General features: G+C 47.0%; 3 protein-coding genes across 3 annotated transcripts; 2 read left to right on the forward strand and 1 right to left on the reverse strand.

Moving 5' to 3' along the window:
* Positions 1–154: 154 nt before the first annotated feature.
* cdnf (cerebral dopamine neurotrophic factor) lies at positions 155–2,554 on the reverse strand. The gene is made up of 4 exons (XM_030353232.1): positions 2,359–2,554; positions 2,046–2,173; positions 1,254–1,395; positions 155–749 (listed from the first exon to the last, which is right to left on the reverse strand). The coding sequence occupies exons 1-4, from the start codon at positions 2,426–2,428 to the stop codon at positions 562–564; spliced, it is 528 nt and encodes a 175-aa protein (XP_030209092.1). The 5' UTR covers positions 2,429–2,554; the 3' UTR covers positions 155–561.
* An 85-nt stretch (positions 2,555–2,639) lies between these two features.
* On the forward strand, positions 2,640–9,751 carry hspa14 (heat shock protein 14). Its single transcript, XM_030353193.1, has 14 exons — positions 2,640–2,782; positions 3,054–3,134; positions 3,253–3,335; positions 3,735–3,783; positions 3,877–3,982; positions 4,101–4,191; positions 4,428–4,532; positions 5,411–5,572; positions 6,285–6,440; positions 6,667–6,769; positions 6,961–7,176; positions 8,098–8,259; positions 9,327–9,394; positions 9,587–9,751. Exons 1-14 carry the CDS (start codon positions 2,726–2,728, stop codon positions 9,663–9,665), a joined length of 1,518 nt encoding a protein of 505 aa, XP_030209053.1. The 5' UTR covers positions 2,640–2,725; the 3' UTR covers positions 9,666–9,751.
* Positions 9,752–9,835: 84 nt separating this feature from the next.
* On the forward strand, positions 9,836–13,202 carry LOC115541479 (uncharacterized). Its single transcript, XM_030353225.1, has 5 exons — positions 9,836–10,627; positions 11,157–11,181; positions 11,283–11,333; positions 11,444–11,523; positions 12,377–13,202. Exons 1-5 carry the CDS (start codon positions 10,192–10,194, stop codon positions 12,385–12,387), a joined length of 603 nt encoding a protein of 200 aa, XP_030209085.1. The 5' UTR covers positions 9,836–10,191; the 3' UTR covers positions 12,388–13,202.
* The last annotated feature ends 8,692 nt before the right edge of the window (positions 13,203–21,894 follow it).

Raw genomic sequence — 21,894 nt, forward strand, 5'->3', positions numbered from 1 at the left:
AGATACAAACACACTGTCTCTCTCAACTTGAGGATTACCGTCAACTTGAGGAGTCCGGTCTTAATTGTAGTTGGAGACCAACACAAATTCTGAAGTTGCATTCTTATTTCAAGGTCTTTGCGTTTCTAGAATCATTCTGAAAGGGATGAGCAAATTATTTAAAAGTGTGTTTATTGATGAGTGCACATAATTGAGCATTTCTATAGCATACAACTCTTCCAGATGTATTTAGATTGGCTGATCATTGTGGTCTTCTGACCATGGACTCAACGGTATAAAATAGATTCTTCACTTTCTGCATTCAGGTTGGGCAAGACACCATTGCGCATGTGCAGAATATTGTGAATTCAACTGTTCGTTCATGTGGACTTTGTAGTTTGTGATATAAATTGATTTGAAACTTGGAGTCCATTCCGTTATGCATCCATGTATTGAAAATCTGTTTGCCTCGTTCTTAGTTTTTTTAAAAACAGCTCAACAACTGTCGCTGTGTTGATTGGTCACGTGAACTCAGGTGAGCCGACACCGTTCCGGTCCGTTCGACCCTGCTCCTGAATCACATCACAGGTCCATATGGTGTTCATGTTGATCGTGTTGGTGTTGCTGGGCCTTCTCCTGGATCAGATCCACAAACTCGTGCTTCTCCAGGCAACCGCGGCACTCCTCTCCCCAGGACGACAGCACTCTCTTCAGCTCGGCCACGCGGAGCGACAGCAGCCCCGCGCTGCTCAGGTCCCACAGCTGCTGCTCTGCAGACGGACGGACCGACAGACAGAGAGACAGTATTACAGCGCACTAGCGACGGGTCATGGGGAGAGGGGGACAGCGGGCTGTCTTAGCAAGTGTGTCGTGGAGTGGGGAGTCGGCTGAGAGAGAACGGGAGGAGATCCCATGGGGGGGGGATGGGAGACGTTTACATTTAGGGCGTTTAGCAGACGCTCTTATCCAAATCTACTTGCAATAAGTACATTAGTCAGAAAGAGAAACAAAATATATCGCATCCATAACCTCAACTTCTACTGAAGACATGGAAAAACTCCCGTATAACATAAAGAGGGAAGAAACCTTAAGAAGAAGAGGAATCCCTCCAGGGATGGTAAGGTGCACAGCGGCACAAATAAAATAGAACATTATGTAACACTTATGAGTTAAGAAAAAATCCACCATGACTGAAGGATATCTGTTGCTCAACATTTGCAAGAATGCCATGCTGTGAGTTGCGGTGGCTTGCTTCGCTTCCGACAGGAAATTACCATATTTCAGTTCACATATCTGTTTGTCGGTGCTGCCGAGCCGCTGGCAGATCTTCTCCACCGGCACGTGGGAGGACAGAGGCCGGGCGACGGACGCCGTGACGCGGGTCGCTGCATCGCTGCTGGCCCCCAGGTAATAGCACTACTGGGACGACACACACGAACAAAAAACGACGTGTTTTGAGGCTTTAAGAAACAGGGCCAAACACTGTCGCTTTGGGGAGGTGTCACTCAAATCATATTGGCCTATTTTACTCTAGGATGCAAATATTTTAGTCGTTGTTTTTCTTTGCAAAATCGACAGAATAAAACTGAGCTGAACTGCAAAAACTCTTTTTGTGGGTTACTATCTTATCTAAATGCACCTTTGTAATATCTTCATAATACTCAAGTCCTGTGCCAAGCATGTCGGCGCTAAGGTGGGGGCCGTGCCCCTCCTAGCGGTCATTAATGCTCTTACACAGGTCATGGAGTGGCCAAAAAAAATCCCTTTTAGTTATTCTTATGATATTAAATGTGCCCCCCACACACACACACACACACACACACACACACACACACACACACACACACACACACACACACACACACACACACACACACACACACACACACACACACACTCTGGTGCCACATGTAATATGAAACTCAAAACATACAGATCTACCCCGACGACTCAGATAACCACGGCAGCCTGATCAGAATTTCACAGAACCAGGGGCTGCCCCCATCCCCGGATCCTCCCCAGATGAGGAACACATTATGTCGTGCGTCGGCTTTGTCTTTTCTCACCAGTCTGGACTCTTTTCCCTGGACCTCAGCGCACGCACTCACTAGCTCTTCTTCCACCAACGTAGGACTGAGGTCTTGGTGCGTGGACACCAGGGAGCCGTATACTCGTTGCAGAAAGCCCACACACACTAGAGAAAGTATTGTTATTGCTTATAATAAGGTCTCACGGTAGTATGGTAACGAGTGCTTTTTTCTTTGGACAATTGCAATCCTGTGTTTCATGAGGCGTTCACTACGCCTGACATTTAGTTCCAGCTTGTGCACAATAACCTATAAATAACTTTGTTCACGCACATGCTTTTGAGTGGCTAACCTTCACAGTCGCCTGCCGGGGAAACTGAAACAGCTCTTAGCAAAAGCACAAAGGCGAGACAGAACTTCATCTCTATATATATAATAAGTACAACTACAGTCCAAACAATCAATAAACCCAGAGCAATTCACGGTATCGTTTGGGGAGCGCACCGCAACTTGCCCAGGAAGCGGCTCCAATTCTATTTATAACATGATGAGCGCTTTTCCACGCGACCAGGAATAGAATCCAATTGGACGGGGCCACTGAGCGTCCTGAGGCATCTGATTGGCGGAGGCGACCTCGCCGCTCTCTGATTGGACCAACTACCCGGAAGCAAGAACCGGCTACCACATAGCACACCGCCATCGCCGGAAAATCTCTAAGCATGGCTGCCATTGGAGTCCACTTTGGTTACACATGTGCTTGCGTGGCGATATTTAAGGTTTGAGAATGTTTTAAAAGTTGTGAAAAGTGTTCGTTGGCTGTGTTTTAACTACTAATCCCGCGTCTGGTGTTCGGAAACCGAGCGCACATGTCGGTATTGTGGGCTAGCTAGTCGTGCCTCACCTCAGCTGTTAGCTAGCTCGACTGTAGTTCTTCTACACTATAGAGCCTGTGTGATCAGGACACATGAGGCTGTGGGCCAAGCCACCAAACTCTTAAACACACCCTTTTCTTCTCCTCTTCTTTGATTTTTTTTTTCTCCTCTTTAGGATGGGCGAGCCGATGTGATCGCCAATGATGCCGGCGACAGAGTCACCCCCTCTGTGGTGGCGTACCGGGAAACAGAGCAGGTACAACCCCGACCCTACCTCCACATGTATTCAATGTGTTTCTTTGTATAAATGTGAAATCAGTCAGTTTAATGATTCCACCTCCCTCCCTCCCTCCCTCCCTCCCTCCCTCCCATAGATTGTAGGCATTGCAGCAAAGCAAGGGAGAGTCCGCAATGCCACCAACACTGTGGTCAAAGTCAAACAGTTGTTGGGCAGAACGTGAGTAGTACATTTATTGTTTGGAAGATTATCTGTTTCTCTCCTCACCACACATCCTACCTTAGCCACACACACACATCCTAGCTAACTACCTACCTCCCAATCCTACCCAACTACCTACCCATCACACCTAGCTACACATTATCATCCTACCTACCTACCAACACACATCCATACAGTCCTGCTCGCACCTTTGGACAATAAAACCTATAAACTTGGTACTCTGACTGGACAACCCTGTGTTCTCACCGACACCCCCATTGGTCTCAAGCCAGCACTTAGACATCCCCAAAACCTCCTCTTCATATATATTCAATTGATATCTGTTCTAAATGCATATGTCTATGTTCCATCAACCCCGTAATTAGATTTCCCATTCCCCCTTCTCCTGTTTGACAGCTCGGTAGACCCTGAGGCAAACGCCCATAAAGCAGAGAGTAAATGTCCTGTGAGTATCTCTCTCTCTCTCATCTACCGCCATACGTCGTGATCATCATTGCGTGGTTTGACTCTGAAGCTAACCAAAGCGTTGTGGTCCCAGGTGGTGAGCAAGGGCGAGAAGCTGTACTACGAGATCACCGCCGGAGAGCAGACCAAGCTGGTCACCCCTGACGCCGTCGCCAAGCTGGTCCTCGAAAAGATGAGGGGTAAAAAAATAAAGTTTCCTCACAAACGTGTGCTGCTGTTTCCTTTGGATTCTCTGTGCCGTTGCCTGAGGTGAAAGCTTACGATTGACCGTGTGCCCCCCCCCCCCCCCCCCAACAGAAACGGCTCAGGCGGCGCTGGGCTCTGACGTCACGGACGCCGTCATCACGGTGCCCTTTGAGTTCTCCCAGGCCCAGAAGACCGCCTTAAGGTATGTTACGTCTTTAGCGTTGTAGGCTCCCAGGGAAAGGGTTCAAGTCCCGATCCCCCAACGCACACTGCCTACCCTGGGGGTCTCCTTGAGCAAGACGGCCCTAACCCCTCACCAGCTCCTTAATGACCCGTATCTGAAGTCTCGGTCCCTGCTTTGTATATCACACGTTTGCTAAATGACGAATGGACAGTAGTCGGTGTGTGATCGGTGTGCGTTTCCTTCACGTCTTGCAGGGAGGCGGCGGAGGCGGCAGGCTTCAACGTGCTGAGGTTGATCCACGAGCCTTCTGCTGCCCTGTTGGCGTACAACATCGGGCAGGAGTTCCCCTCAGGGAAGAGGTAGGGCCTTCACCCACACAGGGTTCACCACAGCCCAGCCCAGCCATCTTTACACATTCACTTGTTGAGAAGATGCTACATATTATTCCCAGATGAGATTTGTGAGTGTTTCAGCATAAAATAATAATTGCATCTACACAAAAATGTATGAATTTGCGATAAAAAAAATGAATAGCACAGTAAGTAGTACTAATGTTCGTACTCGTACGGTAAATGTACATTTTGACAGTTTACGCCAACATTAATCGTATAGGCTACATTTCTGTCACAAGCTAATTATCAACATTAAAGGTTGTATCAGCGATTCTAGGCCGATACATAAAGGATCACATTCATCTGATCTTTCCTCACGATCCGCTAGCTGCCCGCCCCTTTAGCAGGCCGTCGCAAAATCTGCGTCTCTGTAGGCAGCCTATGGCCCGAGATCGTACGCAAAAACAAATGGTACTACCAACCGTTCAAAACCCAAATAAATAGTATTCCAACCAATCACCGACAAGGGGTGGGTGTTGTGGGGTTTTGCGCAAAAAAAAAAAATTTTGTTCGGATCCGGTCTCCGACCGACCAAACTATAATTACGTTTGTGTACAGCACCTCTTCATTCTGTACAAGGATGAGCGCATTCTCTCGTTTTTAAATGAAAACAACCTACCTATCATTCGCTGCTGCTGGAAAAAAATAAAAAAATAAATTCCCTACCTACCCATGACCTCAACTGACCACCAACAGGAACCAAACATTTTTTCTTTTTTAGCCCCCAGTTGGATTAGTGATGTCTTAGATTAGGTAGTTTAGGCATGTTTTAGATTCGTCGTGTGTTAGCTTCATTCCTCCGTCATGTTTACCAACGGGCCCCATTGTCCCCCCTCCCCCCTCAGCCACGTGCTGGTCTACAAGCTGGGCGGAACGTCCCTGAGCGTGACGGCGCTGCAGGTGAACGGCGGGATGTTCCGGGTGCTGGACACGCTGACGGACCACAGCGTGGGCGGGGAGAGCTACACCGACGCCCTGGCCCTGCACCTGGCCGCCGAGTTCAAACGGTGAGCAGGGAGCCCGCCGGGGGGGGGGGGACGACGACGACGACGTCTCGATGAAGACCCGTCACTCTGTGTTGGAGACGAGGGTAGTGGTCATTAGTTCGCTGGTCGGAACATCAGATTGTTAACGAATGTCTTTTGAGGAGATGTGAAATGAATCGTTAGTTGGGACTTTTTGGAGTGAGTGTCATGTGACCTCACGGTCGGAGGCTCGATATGATCTGCGAGGAAATATACTATTGTGTGTTATGAATCGAGCTATTTGAATCCATATTTGATCCCACTCCCCTAAACCACAACAAAGGGCCCCGATGTTTCAGAAGGCATGTCTGGGCGCTAGGATTGTAGTTGGCGGTCCACCTGTTGGCATCGTTGAGCACGATAAGCCCTAACCGCTCCCTCATGACATCCAAAAACAAACTTCCCAAAAGGGTTTCCTTTGTTTGTCAGGGTCTGTTCCAGTGTCAGTGCTTAGGGCTCAGAGTTTTCCCGTGTCTTCAGTAGAGCTTGGGCTTACGGGAGTGTTGTCTAAAGCCCTTTGAGACTAACTGTTATTAATAAGGACTATGCAAATACAATTGACTAGAACATGGCAGCCACTGGGCTTTGAAAAAACGATATTGCGTCAAACCCAAGACTAAGGTTAGCCAGCCAGTCTGCTTCACTGTACTGGCCGCCCGTGGTTCTTGACTGCGTGCTTGTGCTCGGCCCGCAGGTCCTTCAAGCAGGACATCAGCAACAACGCGCGGGCCATGATGAAGCTCACCAACGGGGCGGACCACGCCAAGCACTCCCTCTCCTCCCTGACCTCGGCCAACTGCTTCGTGGACTCCCTCCACGACGGCATGGACTTCGACTGCAACATCTCCAGGTGACATCACTCACTCGAACCCATTGCCCGAGCACCAATCAAAAATGTGTCTGAGGAAAAACTGCCGTGTTTATGTAGACTCCCCTTGAGACCCAGCCTAAACGGGGGGGGGTCCTCCCGACCCTCTAGGCCAGGCGGGTAGACGGCTCCATGTGTTTCCCGTGGCGCCCCCCCCCCCCCCCCCCCCCCCCCCACACACCAACCAACGCGTGTCTTGTGTCCACAGAGCTCGCTTCGAGCAGCTTTGCTCGTCCCTGCTCAGCAAGAGCATCCAGCCGATCAAAACCCTACTGGAGACGGTGGGACTCTCGGCCCGGGACTTCAGCCAGGTACAGTGATGTGAATGTGTGAACGACTGGTTGTAAATCGCTTTAGATTAAAGCCTCAGCCAAACACCCTAAATGTAAATGTGTGTAGATCCCCTAAACGTAGCCGTCATGTGTATGCATGTGCAGTGGCCTTTAATGCGTCTGCCGTTGAAGAGTGACGTCTAACCGCGGTTGCGGGCGTTGACCACCAGGTGGTGCTGTGCGGCGGCTCGGCCAGGATCCCGCGCCTCCAGAAGATGATCCAGGACCTGTTCCCCGACGTGGAGCAGCTGTGCTCCACCCCCCCGGACGAGGTCATCGCCATGGGCGCCGCCCTGGAGGCGGGGCTTCTGGCGGGCAAGGACGGCCCCTGCCCGGACGACGAGTCGGTCGCCGTGGAAGTGTGCTCCGCCGACATCCTGGTCAAGGTATGACGTCCGGGGCAGCGTACCTGTAGCTAGCGTGCCTGTAGCTAGCGTGCCTGTAGCTAGCGTGCCTGTAGCTAGCGTGCCTGTAGCTAGCGTGCCTGTAGCTAGCGTGCCTGTGGCTAGCGTGCCTGTAGGCTAGTGTGCCTAGTGTGCCTGTAGCTAGTGTGCCTGTAGCTAGTGTGCCTGTAGCTAGTGTGCCTGTAGCTAGTGTGCCTGTAGCTAGTGTGCCTGTAGGACAGTGTGCCTGTAGCTAGTGTGCCTGTAGCTAGTGTGCCTGTAGGACAGTGTAGCTAGTGTGCCTGTAGGACAGTGTAGCTAGTGTGCCTGTAGGACAGTGTAGCTAGTGTGCCTGTAGGACAGTGTAGCTAGCGTGCCTGTAGCTAGCGTGCCTGTAGCTAGCGTGCCTGTAGGACAGTGTAGCTAGCGTGCCTGTAGGACAGTGTAGTGTCCGTTTTGGAAATCGGCCTCTTCCTGTGTTTTGGTGACATCACAAGTGGGCGTGTTCACCTAGGTGGACGCGTCCACTTGTGATGTCAGAAGAGGCCGATTTTCAAAACAGGCTAATCTCCCACCTGGTGGCATGGTATGGGACCGTTTAGGAGGCTTTACGGTAGAGCCTCAATATTCCTGCTCACTACATAGTTTTATATCGGTATCGTTGCAGAGATATATGACTAACGCTGTCTTAGGTCATACATTGTATTCACTTTTGCAAAATGATGCATTTTTGTGCTAAAAGGAACAATATTAAGTGTGATCGGTTGGAATGCCAAGCTGGTACATATGAAGACTCCTACGAGTTTATAAGTTACCAAAAGGCAACACTGCGTGCTTCCAAAGGCTGCGGCCAGTCTTAAGACAGCCAACTCACGCCGACTCTGTTTCGTGTCCTCCGATTGGCCCGATGTCGCGCGGCAACAGGAGCAGGACGAATCAGGCGCGGAGGTGTTCAACGTGCTGCTGCCGTCGGGCACACCCCTCCCTGCGCGGCGCGTCCACACCCTGCAGGGCCCGGGCGCGCTGGCCTCCCTCTGCGTGGAGCTCTACCAGCGGGTGGCGCTGCAGCCCCAGACTCTGGCCCGGGTAGGCACATCCGAGACTAGCATGTAGCACTAGCATGTAGCACTAGCATGTAGCACTAGCATGTAGCACTAGCATGTAGCACGGCTGCTCGATTATGGGAAAAATCGGAATCACGATTATTTTGGTCAATATTGAAATCACCATTATTTTTGGAGTTTGAAAACATGATGTATTTATTCAGCGTGTCTCTCTCAAAAACACTTTGTAACTTAGAAATGTCACCTTTTTAAAAAAAGGTACACAAAATGCTCAAAGAAAATGTTCAATCTAAAACAATTTATAGACATGTATCCAGCTCGAAAACTTGATTATGTTCATTCTGTGATTGTTTGACGCTGAAATTTAATTTTGGTTAATCGCCCAGTCCTAACATATAGTCTTGGGTTAAGCAATATGTTAATGAATTCATATAAATGTCATATAGATATGTGGAAGCAAAGACTTACTCGGGTTGGGAAGGATTAGACCGGGATGCTGAATGAAGAGCAGGCATAGAGACGGTTATGTTCTTGAGATGATCTCCACGTTTGATAGTTTTAAGTTTGACATGACGCAAGGAAGTAGTATTTGCATTATTATTATTAGTAGATAGATAGGATCTTTATTAATCCCAAATAGAATAAGGGTTAAAAACAAGTATAAATTTACAATATATATGCAGGGAAAGAAGGAATACAAGCCAATATTTACATGAGGGAGTGCTTAAACAGTGCATAAAAACGGTATCGGTAAATTCTCTTGCACTGTTTTCGTTTAGTGCTTAAGCACACCCTCATGTTTGTATAATCGTAGTATGATCCCATATAGTAGTTTTACTTACAGGTTGTTTTTTCAGTTTTTAACTTCGGAAATTCATCAGCTAGTCGGAAGGATACTGAAATTGATGTCACACTTTTATCTGCAGCTTTTAAGAAGCGACATCGCCCGTGGAGACCGATAGACCGATAGCAGGGCTTTGACAGAGTTTGGAAGAGTCCTACCCCGATGTTAAGGATGAATGTTTATAGAGCGGCGTGACTAGCCCTGATTACCACCTGCCCTCTAACTGGTGGTTACCGTCCCTGCAGATCGTCCTCAGAGACCTCGAGCCCAAGGAGGAGAACCACGACATCGACACGGTGTTGACCATGAAGAGGTACTGCTTTTTAAAACGGGTCATAATGCTATTTATTCTAGGCATGTATTTGAGTATACACAACGACAAACAACTTTCCTTTATGGGATGGCACTCAATTTTTTCATAATTCACTATAAATGATCCAACTAGTGACGTATATCATTTGTATTGTCTATAAGTTTTCAAATAAAGTGTGTGTGTGTGTTCCAGGGACGGTTCCCTCCATGTGTCCTGTGTAGATCAAAGCAGTGGCAGGTCAGAGGTCGTCACCATAGCAGCAGCATCCTGAGACACCCCCCCCCCTCCTGCTAGCACACTGTGTACAAAGTCTTCTCTTTTTTTCACTCAATAAAACGTTTTCAGACCCAAACTGTACTTGCACATCTATGGTGTGGTTGTTTTTTGGCGCAGAGGAAATCAACATCAAACTGTTACTATTTACAAATGAGCGAGGTATCGAATCTGCTGCGACATTATCTGTTTAGAAAGTACATTGGAGTCTGTAAAATGGCATTTTACCAGGCTATAGCTGCTTCTAGACGCAAACTATTGGTTGAAGTCACTCTGTCTGGGCAGAGGACGTTCTTGCATGTACATCAATTTCTGGGCAGGTGTTTCTACTACTCTTGGTATCGTATTTACTAATCTAGTAAGGCAAGTGTGTTTCCCCAACACTGGTTAATGTGCGGGTTCAATATGGGTTGATGGTATAACTTCTGTATCGCTTTTTGTGTGTAAACAAAAAAAACCTGTAGGCTACCCAGCTCTGAAATTAAACTTTAGAGCTCAGATGAACAAACATAACCAAGTCTCGTATGAGCGCGTGTCCGTGGCCCCATTCACCCTCCACCTCCGAGTTCACTTCTCTTCGCCTGCCTGTATCGCTCCCCCAGATCTCTCCTATATTTTCCTCCCCTCCACCCAGAGCCCCACCTAACCTGATCCCTGCACGCCTTAATTACTCCCGCAGGAAGACTGACTGCGTGGAAAGTGGATGCCGCCGCAGTCAGCAGTCTCACGCGCGGCCGTCTCACACAAGCACACCTGTCCTCCCTTCGCTCGGCTTCACCTGGAGTCGCGACTCGTCTCACCTGACGTCTCATCGGCGCTTCTCAGTTTGCTTTTTAGTTGTTTTTTTCTATTTTGACCAACTGTGTTCTCGGTTCGTGGTTCCGAGACTCCATCGCGACAACACAGAGCGCAGATGTGAGATGGGCTGTGGAAATTCCTTGCCGACCAAACCCAGTCAAGGTAGGCGTGTGTGTGTGTGTGTGTGTGTGTGGGCGCGCGCGCGCGAGAAGTAGAGGCCCCGCGCGTGCGTCGTTAACCTAACCTGAACAGTTTGGGAAAAACGTTGTCATACATTTAAAACCGCGAGAAGGGGCATTGTAGGCTATTATATTTTGAAATGCTCTGCTCGTAGTTATTTGCCTACTACTGTCTTGAGATATACTTTCTCGCAGGCAATTACAGCCTTGACTTCAGCGGTTTTGTGTTTCTAACTTTCCCCCGCGCTCAGCACTTTCCCCGCTCTGGGAGCGCGGCTCTGTCCAGGCCTCCGTCAGCGTGTGAATGTGCACGCACTCTCCCGCTGCACGCACGCTCCCAGTGCTGACAATCAGTCAAACTCAACCAAACAATTATTGTTTTAGTACAGTCATTCTGCTAATGGCTATATTCGAATTGCTAATACATTTTACGATTTGCGATGACAATGAGTAAATGTTCCCCCTTGATAATAATTGAGTTTATGAAATAATGTGTCGCATGTCCCCCGCAGGCCAAGTGGAAGAGACGAGAGAAGCGTACGTAGCCCATCATTCACTCTTGTGTCAAATTAACTCTTTTATACAGGCAGTGAGACTAACTGCTTGTATGTGTCTCTGTGTCTGTGTGTTGTCCAAAGTGCGAACAGGCAAGAGGAGCCCGTGGCGGAGGAGGAAGATGAGAGGAAGATGTACGTTATTACATACCTAAGTTAGGTGGATGGTCAATCACTCATTCTTTGCAGTCGCATGGTGAAACCATACCAAGTGTGTATACATGCATGTGTGTGTGTGTTTTCAGCAACTACGGCGGGGTCTATGTCGGGATTCCTACAGACCCTAACGCGATGATGCCTGTTGAGATCGGCTCGGTAGCCCGAGGTAAGGGCTGATTATGAACACGCACAGAAAGGAACGGAGGAGTCAAACGCAATAGACGTAGGCCTACACGTCTCCAAGTAGGCTATAGTGTGCAAATGTTTATATTTGGGCTGGTTCGGTTGTAACCAGGCGTGTACTCTTTGAAAAAGTAACAAGGATATAGTTTGTGAATATTATTTATTTGAATGTTCATGTTCATGTGGAACAGCCGATAAGCTTAGGGGTGTGTGTGTGTGTGTGTTTGTACTTGAGGACATAGTAATTGATGATGCCCCTTCCCCGAGGGAAATGAGCCTGATGCTCACGGTCGTCTCTCGGGGGTTGGGGCTACACAGCGCTCTCAGGAGACCAGTTGGATTAGGGATGTCTTTACGGTTAACGTTGCTATGGCGATAAATTACCTGAAGGAGCGGCTCCCGACAGTGTGAGGGAGAAGGGGACAGTAATTGGCCACTTGATCTTTCGTTCGTTTAGCTGTCGGATATACATCTGAAATACAGATATTCTATCAGAGTCGGTACGAGTTTGTTCAATGATAATAATATAGCCTAATGCAGCCAGTAGGCTACTTAGAAGACAATTCATAAAACGCTTTGATTTCATTGTACAACTATGTAGGTTACATTGTGTAGCCTACAGTATAGGACATGTTTAATGCAAATCACTAATTCGGGATATCTGGGTTTTAAATGGTCTTTTGTATGTTATCACAGATTAAAAGGGAATTGTCCCATCTCGTGGGTGTGTGTGAGAGAGATAGAAAGTGTGTGTGTGTAGGCAGGCCTTCGCATTTCAACAGTGAATTGTGGTTTAACAGATTCAACTTGATCCTAACCATTTATTTGTTTTTCAGAATCAAAGTGACCTCCTGATGTTCGCACATTGGCCAACGTCGGCGCTAAAACCACAAGAATACACAGAGAAAATAAGAGATGATCCACCTTATTCAGACGGCTCACATCCCATTCATATCCCGAACGGGAAGTCAAACTTTCTCCCCGTTGTGTTGTGACATGCCTACTGCAGTGCTGATTTGATAAATACATGGATTATTTGTAAGTTAAAACTTTTTTGTGCAAATGTCATGCCAAACACGACCAAACATAATAATATAATCACACTGCAGGGAAACGCCCAAAGGGATTTTGGTTCCTACTTTTATTTCTGAGGAAGTATAATAAGTTGATTCTGGTTAATCGTGTTTGTTGTTTGGGATAAAAGAGACTTCCTTCTCTAAAATGTCAACTGAAACTTGTTCTAGAAAGTGTATATTCTCTTCATTCTAGAACAATCTGGCTGTAATGCAATGAGATGAAACCTGTGTCTTAAAGAGGACATATACCACCAGGTGTGAGTGTGATTAGCCTTACAAGCTCTTTCGAAAATCTTCCCCTTATGGCATCACAAGTGGGCGTGTCCACCTAGATGTGTGCTGGATAGATCGCCTACTCAGCGGACTGAAGTAAACGTTGCTCATCTACCCAGCACAGATCTAGAGGTACACGGCCACCAGTGATGTCATGTGGGGCATATTTTCCAAACGGTTTGTAAAGGCTAATCACACCTGGTGGTATAATATGTCCCCTTCAATACAAAAGAGAAGCTATGTTATTTAACGTTTAAAAATGATGTAACTCCTTAATCATGTGTACATTAAAGCGACACATTGGAAACCAAGACTTTGTGATATGAAAAGTATGTGATAAAGAGCATTGTTATCGTCATGTCGATCTCAGCTGTCATTTGAGTCGCTTTGTAAGAATTTCGGGTGACGGTGCCATTCAATGATGGAGCTCACAGCCTGACGGAGCAATAGGACATGATAATAATAATAATAATAATAATACATTTAATTTAGAGGTGATAATTTAATGATGGTGGTGTGGTTGGTTTGTTTGTCAACATCAAACCGAAAGGAACTGGGTTAGATGCCCCCCAAGTCCACAGCCCTCGTCCTGTATAATCACTCAAACCTGATCCGTTCCTTCGTGAAATGAGTCCAAGTTGTTTTGGACTCCAGCATCTTATAAACGAATGGCTGTGCTGTAAGAAGGGTTCCAAAAAAGTATCACACATTGTTGTGTGTTTGCTTGGATGTTCTTATTGTGTAACAGTAGGAGGATGTGGGGGCTCTACTATGGGTGGTAAGTGTGTAGATTACTTCCTGCCCAGAGGTGTGACATTTACACACTGCCTGGGGGTTGAGCTGTGAGCCTTAAAGGCTACGTTACCATGGAGATCCAAGCCTCCACTTCTCCCTCTGTCTGTCTGACTAGTCAATGATGGCTTGAGTGACAAGATCAGAACACGTAAAGGAGGGGCACATCCAATGAGCCAATACCTTTGAACAAAACAGTACTTTTACTTAATGTAAGTCAAGGTCAAGGTAAACTTTATTATCCAAGTAGGAAATTCATGATTCATTCATGCATTCAACGATGAAGATAAGCCCCAGAAAAGAGCAATAATCAGTTACGAGCATACGACTTCCAAACAAGCAGAGCAACTGCTGTAAGTGCCACGATATAGAAACAAGAGATACAGTTGAAAAGCTGTAGAGCATTGTACAAGTGCTTCGATATAGAAACGAGCTAGACAGATCATTCGTGTTAGTAATTATAGCCCATATGAAATAAATAACATATTTCCTGCAATTAGACATCCTTATGCAACAGTCTGAGTTTTGTCCTTGTGTTGTTAGGGAGTGTGGTGGTGTGTGAAAGCGTTGTGTTTTAGACTGCAGTTCTCTATCCGGCCACCAGGTCGCACCATCTTTCCATCCACCACTCATCACTGCTGCGTCGTAGATATTGCAACAGCGCATCCGATAGTCGACTCGGCCTAATGGCCCAATTTCAGAGTGGAAATAGGTGAAGGCGACAGAAAGTCAAGTTCAGCATTCAGACTTCGATGACTGACTGAGAAGTTAAGAAATAGATCTATTGAAAGTTTCCACCTGACCTAGATTGATGCTCTTGGGGGGGGGGGGGGCTGACACGGTCATTAGCATTGATAGATGACCTGGACTGATATAGCCGCTGCCAAATTTAGTTTTCGGTGTGTCGAGTGATGGTGGAAGGCAGGGACGCTGCTTTGGGAATAGATGGGATCAGGGAACACGTTAATGGTTAAAGGATAGAATATAGAAATGGGATTCACTGTATGTCTCATTCACTGAATGTTGAAGGCCTAATCAAAGTAGACTTAGTGTGTAGATGTTTAGTATAGAGGGAGCTATGTACAGTCAACCAGTTTTTGTACAGGCCATTTATCAGACTTAATCAGCTAATGTCTTTCACATCTTATAATTCAAGGCGTATTGTAAGCCTATGTGGCAACTTCCATGATTACCACGCATAAAGTGACCTGCCATTGTGAATGTTTTGTCCAAAAAGTTGACATATCGTAGGTGGGTTTGTCAAATTACATTTCCTGTCTCCTTTTTATCAACGCTCCAGCAGAGTCAACGTTTTTGTTACTTTTCTGTGTGTGTGTGTGTGTGTGTGTGTGTGTGTGTGTGTGTGTGTGTGTGTGGGGGGGTGTCCCTAATCTCTCTTGTAATTACTTCCTGGTCCATTAACTCAGTTATTTTGTATGTGCAGTAGCTGTCAGGCGAAAGGATTTCAGACCTAGCTCAGTGTACCGCCTACCTCTCTGCCGACCGGTTGTTTCAAGGTCGTTAGCGGTCAGACGCCCACCTTTGACCCCCAGGGTCATGATGACATCATAATCGTTGACAGGCGTGAGAGAGAGAGAGAGAGAGAGAGAGAGAGAGAGAGAGAGAGAGAGAGAGAGAGAGAGAGAGAGAGAGAGAGAGAGAGAGAGAGAGAGAGAGAGAGAGAGAGAGAGAGAGAGAGAGAGAGAGAGAGAGAGAGAGAGAGAGAGAGATGTAAAATCTCTACTTTCACATTTATTTTTTACTGATTTAATCAAAAAGGGTTTCCAATGATCACAATTCCAGCTTACCAACACATTTACAACCCACATCTAAACATCAGTGCAGTTCACGTGAAAACTGAGCGTCTTCACACTGACTCGGCCCTACCAAGTCACAATTGGTGGATCATTCCAATTAGCCTATCATAAATTGTCAAAGTCGGAAGCGCCGTTCTACTGGGGAGACGTCGCGTCACGTTTAAGACGTCGATAGAGCTCCGGTTTCATAGAGACAAGCAGAATCCACTCCGTTCTGCTGTCATGCAGATTCCCCACACGATCCCGCGGCCGTCGCAGCCTGCGGGGGTCGGGAACAGCTCCGATAGACCCGGAGACCTGCCATAACATGCATGTTTTTATGTGTCCTTGTGAAAAGAAATGCCTTTGTTTCCACATCCTGTTGAGACGCAAGTGACACAGAGAGGTGCATCACCTCCGTTCAGACACATCAGCCCCAGGGTAATGACTCTATTGTAAACTAATTATAAAAGATTTGAAGACGTTTAAGCTGGTGTCCGGATGGACGGATTAATGGAAAATAACAACCCTGTCATGATTTGCATCTGGGTCGAAAAGATTAGCTAAGTTGGTATTTTTTGGACTGAAAATATACCTACACCTCAATTAGGTATAAAACCTTTAAAATAATGACCTTCTAATAACCAAAGACCACATTCCCCTGACGCATTCTAAACTGCTTCACCCTATGGGCTTCATTACTGCTGCTGTCCTTGAGAGTAAAAGAGTATTGGAAATCTATAGACACAAACTCCTATCTCTGACATTTCCCCTTATATAATAACAAGGATGATCGCATTCAGCCGCTGCGCCACATCTCTGCAAGCCCTTGACACCCCACTGCCGATGACGTGTGTGTGTGTGTGTGTGTGTGTGTGTGTGTGTGTGTGTGTGTGTGTGTGTGTGTGTGTGTGTGTGTGTGTGTGTGTGTGTGTGTGTGTGTGTGTGTGTGTGTGTGCATGGGTGCGGGGATTTGCGAGTAGCTGTGAATCTGTTATAAAATGTCCTCTTCTCCAATGTTTTTCGCTTCTCACACTCTGGAGAGAAAAAGTGCTGTAAGTTGAACTGACGCCCAGACAGCAAACAGAGGAAGGAAAGGACGCGTGTTGAGGTTCAAATGTGTTATTTTATATTTTAAACCGAGCAAACGTTGGCCAAACAATGTAGTGGTTTTGGGAGAGTGCATCGTTTGCGTTTATTTCGAAGAGCGTCTTAGAATTGTATGGTTCTAATTAGGGATGGGCGTGAGGAATCGATTACTCGAGTACTCCTCGTTACAAATGAACTCGGTTGGTGGACAGGCAAACTCGAGTTTGCATATACACACACAAACAAAGTTTTCTGAAGCAAATGTATCAATTTTCTGTCGGCGCCACTAACGCACGACGTGGGCACAAAGAAAATTAAATGCATCCATTTCCATTCGCGTTCCGTGCCGTGTGCAGGGTTAGGCCAGAATTCAAAAAGGTAAGAGATGGCGGTTAAAGCAAACCGCAGCGAAGAATTGAAATACTTTAAAGAAATAGGAGATCAGAAGGTGAAATGTAAAATATGCCAAGCGAAATCGAGCTATCAGAAAGTAGGCTACTATGCGGCAACATATGCTCCTGAAACACAACGGTGAGTTCGGGAAAGCAGACCCGCAGCAACGGTGAAAGTGAAAGTGTGTCGGCTATTTTCACCGCTGCAAGACGCAGCTGTAATCCCGGGCGTGTAGAGAAGATCACAACGCTGAGTATTTCCATAGTCCATTTGCTGCTGTTTTATTTGCAGCTTTAAGCATTTATTTGCAATGGTTAGGCTACTTGTTTCGTTTTTTTTAAACTGTTACAGGCCTTGGTTCGACGTGATTTAAATTGTGAGACGCATATTTATTTTTGCAAGGAAAATGTGTTTTGAACGTTTGCAAAAATAAATAATGAATACTCTGATAACTCTGACTGTTTTGATGGAGAATAAGCATTACATGTTTGGTTGGTAATATTGCCGTTCATCATCAGGCCTATTCCTGCTGCAGCGTTGCATTCTAAAAATTGATTTGATTTAACGAGTACTCGATTGATCCTCGAGGAATTCCTTCGATCACTCGAGTTTGGAATTTACTACTCGTGCCCATCCCTAGTTCTAATATAAGGTTAAACTCTGCCTAAAGTCTTTACTGCGTTTTGGTTTTGCTCTGAAATGATTCTGTCTTGGTCTAAAGGTGTATTATTGAATGACTTGGGAACGATCCACCACTCAGGTCCAACGGCCCGGTACAGCACCCCCTACAGGGGAACACTGGGTACTGCAACTGCGGTCTCTGATTGGCTCATAATGCGATCACGTGATGTGATGTTAATTACCACACGGTTGGTGTTTTAAATTGCCGAATTTAGGTTGACATCGATTTCTGCTTGCTATTTCAACCTCCCCGAAACCAAGGCTATGTTTTGTTTTCGTAAGCTTATAGACAAGTCTTTCAAAGTAAATCCCCCTGAATCCGATATTTTACGTGCACACAATTCCGCAGTTTGTCCTTTCTTCATGACTGCAACTCGTTCGGTTTGACTCTTGGTCTGGGATTGTTCCACTGCCATTCAGTACTGGGTATGTAAACACACATATACACATGACTAACACGCACACGCGCGCACACACACACACACACACACACACACACACACACACACACACACACACACACACACACACACACACACACACACACACACACACACACACACACACACACACACACACACACACACACACACACTTATCACAGACACAAACACATTCTCTCACACATACACTCACACACACACACATGCCTATCACACTCAAACGTGCACACACACACACACACACACACACACACACACACACACACACACACACACACACACACACACACACACACACACACACACACACACACACACACAGTACTGCGTCTGCAGTGAGAGACTTCGTGAGCAGACTCCTCGCTGCTGGACTGCATTAGCTCTGAGCCGGGGGAGTGCCGACCGAGAGCAGAACATTGAGAAGAGTTCTTTAGGAGAGTATCGATCCGATTCAACTCGGCGTTTTCTAACCCCAGTAAACACCAGAGCCGGACGGTGCACTGAGGTGAAGCTCAGGACTTTCCCGGTTGGAAACCTTTTATTGCAGTTGGAAGAACATGAAGGAACCGCATCAAAGTTTGATGACGTTGAACACCGACCAGAGTTCTTCATAATTGATGTCTGAGCTCCTGAGTTTCTGTTAGGGTTGTGAGCTTTTGTACGAATACCTTTTCACTCGATATTCACGATTGCAATCCTCAAAACACACCCATGCAGACACACACACACAGACACACAGCACACACATGCACACACACACACACACACACACACACACACACACACACACACACACACACACACACACACACACACACATTCACATGCCAATCACACATGCACACACATGCCTATCACACACACACACACACACACACACACACACACACACACACACACACACACACACACACACACACACACACACACACACACCGTACACCAACCCCTCATCTGGTGCTTGGAAATCTTGGCTGGTCCTCTTCATCCACTTGAGCAGCTTAGCTTGTCTGGGTCAGCGTCCTCCTCTTCCTTCTCCTCCCCCTCTTCCTCCTCCTCTTCCTCTTCCTCTTCTTCCTCCTCCTCTTCCTCCTCCTCCTTCTCCTCCTCTTCCTCCTCCTCCCTCTCCTCCTCCTCTTCCTCCTCCTTCTCCTCTCTCTCATCCTCCTCCTCCTCTTCCTCCTCCTCCTTCTCCTCCTCTTCCTCTTCCTCCCTCTCCTCCTCCTTCTCCTCCTCTTCCTCTTCCTCCCTCTCCTCCTCCTCCACCTCCTCCTCCTCCTCCTCCTTCTTCTCCTCCTCCTCCTTCTCCTCCTCCTCCTCTCCTCCTCCTCCTCCTCCCTCTCCTCCTCCTCTTCCTCCCTCTCCTCCTCCTCTTCCTCCTCCTCCTCTTCCTCCTCCTCCTCCTCCTCCTTCTCCTCTCTCTCCTCTTCCTCTTCCTTCATGTTGCTCCTGACCTTGAGCTCGATAAAGCGCCACTTCAACGTAGAAGGTTTGACCGGACAAAACCAACTTAAACCAACTCAATTACGGCTGTTATGTCCAAGAGGAAATGTGCATGCGCCTACATTTCTACATGTGTGTGGGTTTTGTTGATGTCCATGTCCGTCCTCTCTGTGCGTCTGTCTGTCGTCCATCGGGGTCAAAGGTCGGCGCGACCATTAGCCTGGAGTCCACCCGGCAACCGGTGACATCACACCGCTTAGCATAGCGTAGCGTAGCGCAGCATGTCAAACAGGCACATCAACACAAATGTGCTACTTCTCTCTCACACACTCCAACCTGGGCTTTAGAGTGCTCTGGAAGTATACGTTCAGGATGTGAAATGAGTTCTGATAAGAGGGACTAAATAAACATCCATGATTGGAGGGCCTTCTGGGGCCCAGCCAGCCATTTTGTTTTGAGTAGCCTACCCCTTCAGACAGTGTTTGTAAAAAAGGCATGATCTAATAAAAGTGTTCACATTGTTATCCTAATTGTCCCAGATGTGCCCCAGATGCTGTGTGTGTGTGTGTGCACGAGAGAGAGAGAGAGAGACAGTGTGTGTGTGTGTGTGTGTGTGTGTGGGTTGAAGGTACTTCGATCAGAACACAGACATCCCCTGCCCTCATACCCTCACTCATGTAAAACCTTGAATAGCAAAGAGCCGTTGAAGTCCAGCTTCACCCCCGCTCAAAATGGAACAGACCATAATAAGCACGATAATAATAATGATAATGCACGACCGGGTCAGGTGCGTTCTCCAGCCAGCCAGGAGGAGAGTTATGTAACACACACACACACACGAACATACTCACACACTTACACTTGCATACACACACACAGACACACACACACACACACACACACACACACACACACACACACACACACACACACACACACACACACACACAGGTACACACACGTACACACATATACACATGCCTATCACACACCACCCACAAACACACACACACATGGACACACACACACGGACACACAAACACACACACACACAGGTATACACACATATACACGTACCAAACACACAATAGCACAGACACACACACACACACACGCACACACACACATACACACACACACACACACACACACACACACACACACACACACACACACACACACACACACACACACACACACACACACACACACACACACACACACACACAAACACACACACACACAATGAATAAAACCCTCTCTTTACCCTCTTACTCATAAATTGAAATCATGTTGGCTTGTGTTTGTTGCTGGAAGCCGGGATCCTCAGCAGAGCAGCAGATGAGGGGGGGGTGGGGGAGGGGGGGGGGGGGTGCGTTGCGTAAGCGCGGCCTGGGGAGGGCCACACCACAGCGAGGCTCTCAGCTCCGTGACTGCCAGCGTCAACCATCCGTCACATTCAGAGCATCGCTGCTAAACACACGGCCTCAGCGAGGCCGGAGGGGATTCTTATCTCCTGCCCGGCAGAATGTGCTCAACCTTAACGTCTCCTCCAGGAGGAAAGGAAAACCAAAAACAAAGAAATGTTTTTGTGATTGGGTCAGAGTCTCTGAGCAGGAACACATAACATTCAAACTCAATCCATTGCAAGATACCCGAATGGCCTGATCTAATTTGGGTGGATGCGGTAATAGAACGGTTTGGTCTTCCTGCTGTTCCTGCCAGTCAACGTGATATGGAAACTGAAAACTTTACCTTGTTATCAATAGTACCGCTGGACATTGATGGAGGACTCTATTTTCTGATGATTTTAGGTTGGGGGGGATTAATACGGACAACAGTCTTTGAAATCGGTCCAGTATCGAGCGAGAATACGGCAGATGAATTTCCATGAAACACTGGCTGAAATGCAATCCTTTGGGGCAAGGCGTTCTGTCGATATACGCCCTCAAAAAGGGCTTGTTTTTGCCAAGGAAATGCTCTGATGGTATTGTATCATTCCTAAAAGGATCCCACAGAGAAATACTTTTTTCTTTTTATTCCCTTACAAAAATGTTCGTTGTTGTCTCTGAGCTCTCGCTCATATTTCCAGCGATTGCGAGACCGAACTTTGAGCGATACTTGGTTGAACACAACAACGAACTGACCGACTCACGCAAATGGTGGAGTAAATAGTTCTATGTCTCCGGAAGGGATCCTACCCATAAAGTAAGAAAATAATCGTAGCCTGTTAGTGGCAAAAACGTGAACTTGATAAGGACGTAGTTTTGCTAAATATTAAAGCAATTTCGGAAAAGGTCTGCATTAGTCACTTACACCCAAAACAACCAAAAAGGTTACAGGTTGAAAGATCCCGAAGTTATCCTTA

Source organism: Gadus morhua, chromosome 4, assembly GCF_902167405.1.
Source record: "Gadus morhua chromosome 4, gadMor3.0, whole genome shotgun sequence".
Taxonomy (NCBI): domain Eukaryota; kingdom Metazoa; phylum Chordata; class Actinopteri; order Gadiformes; family Gadidae; genus Gadus; species Gadus morhua.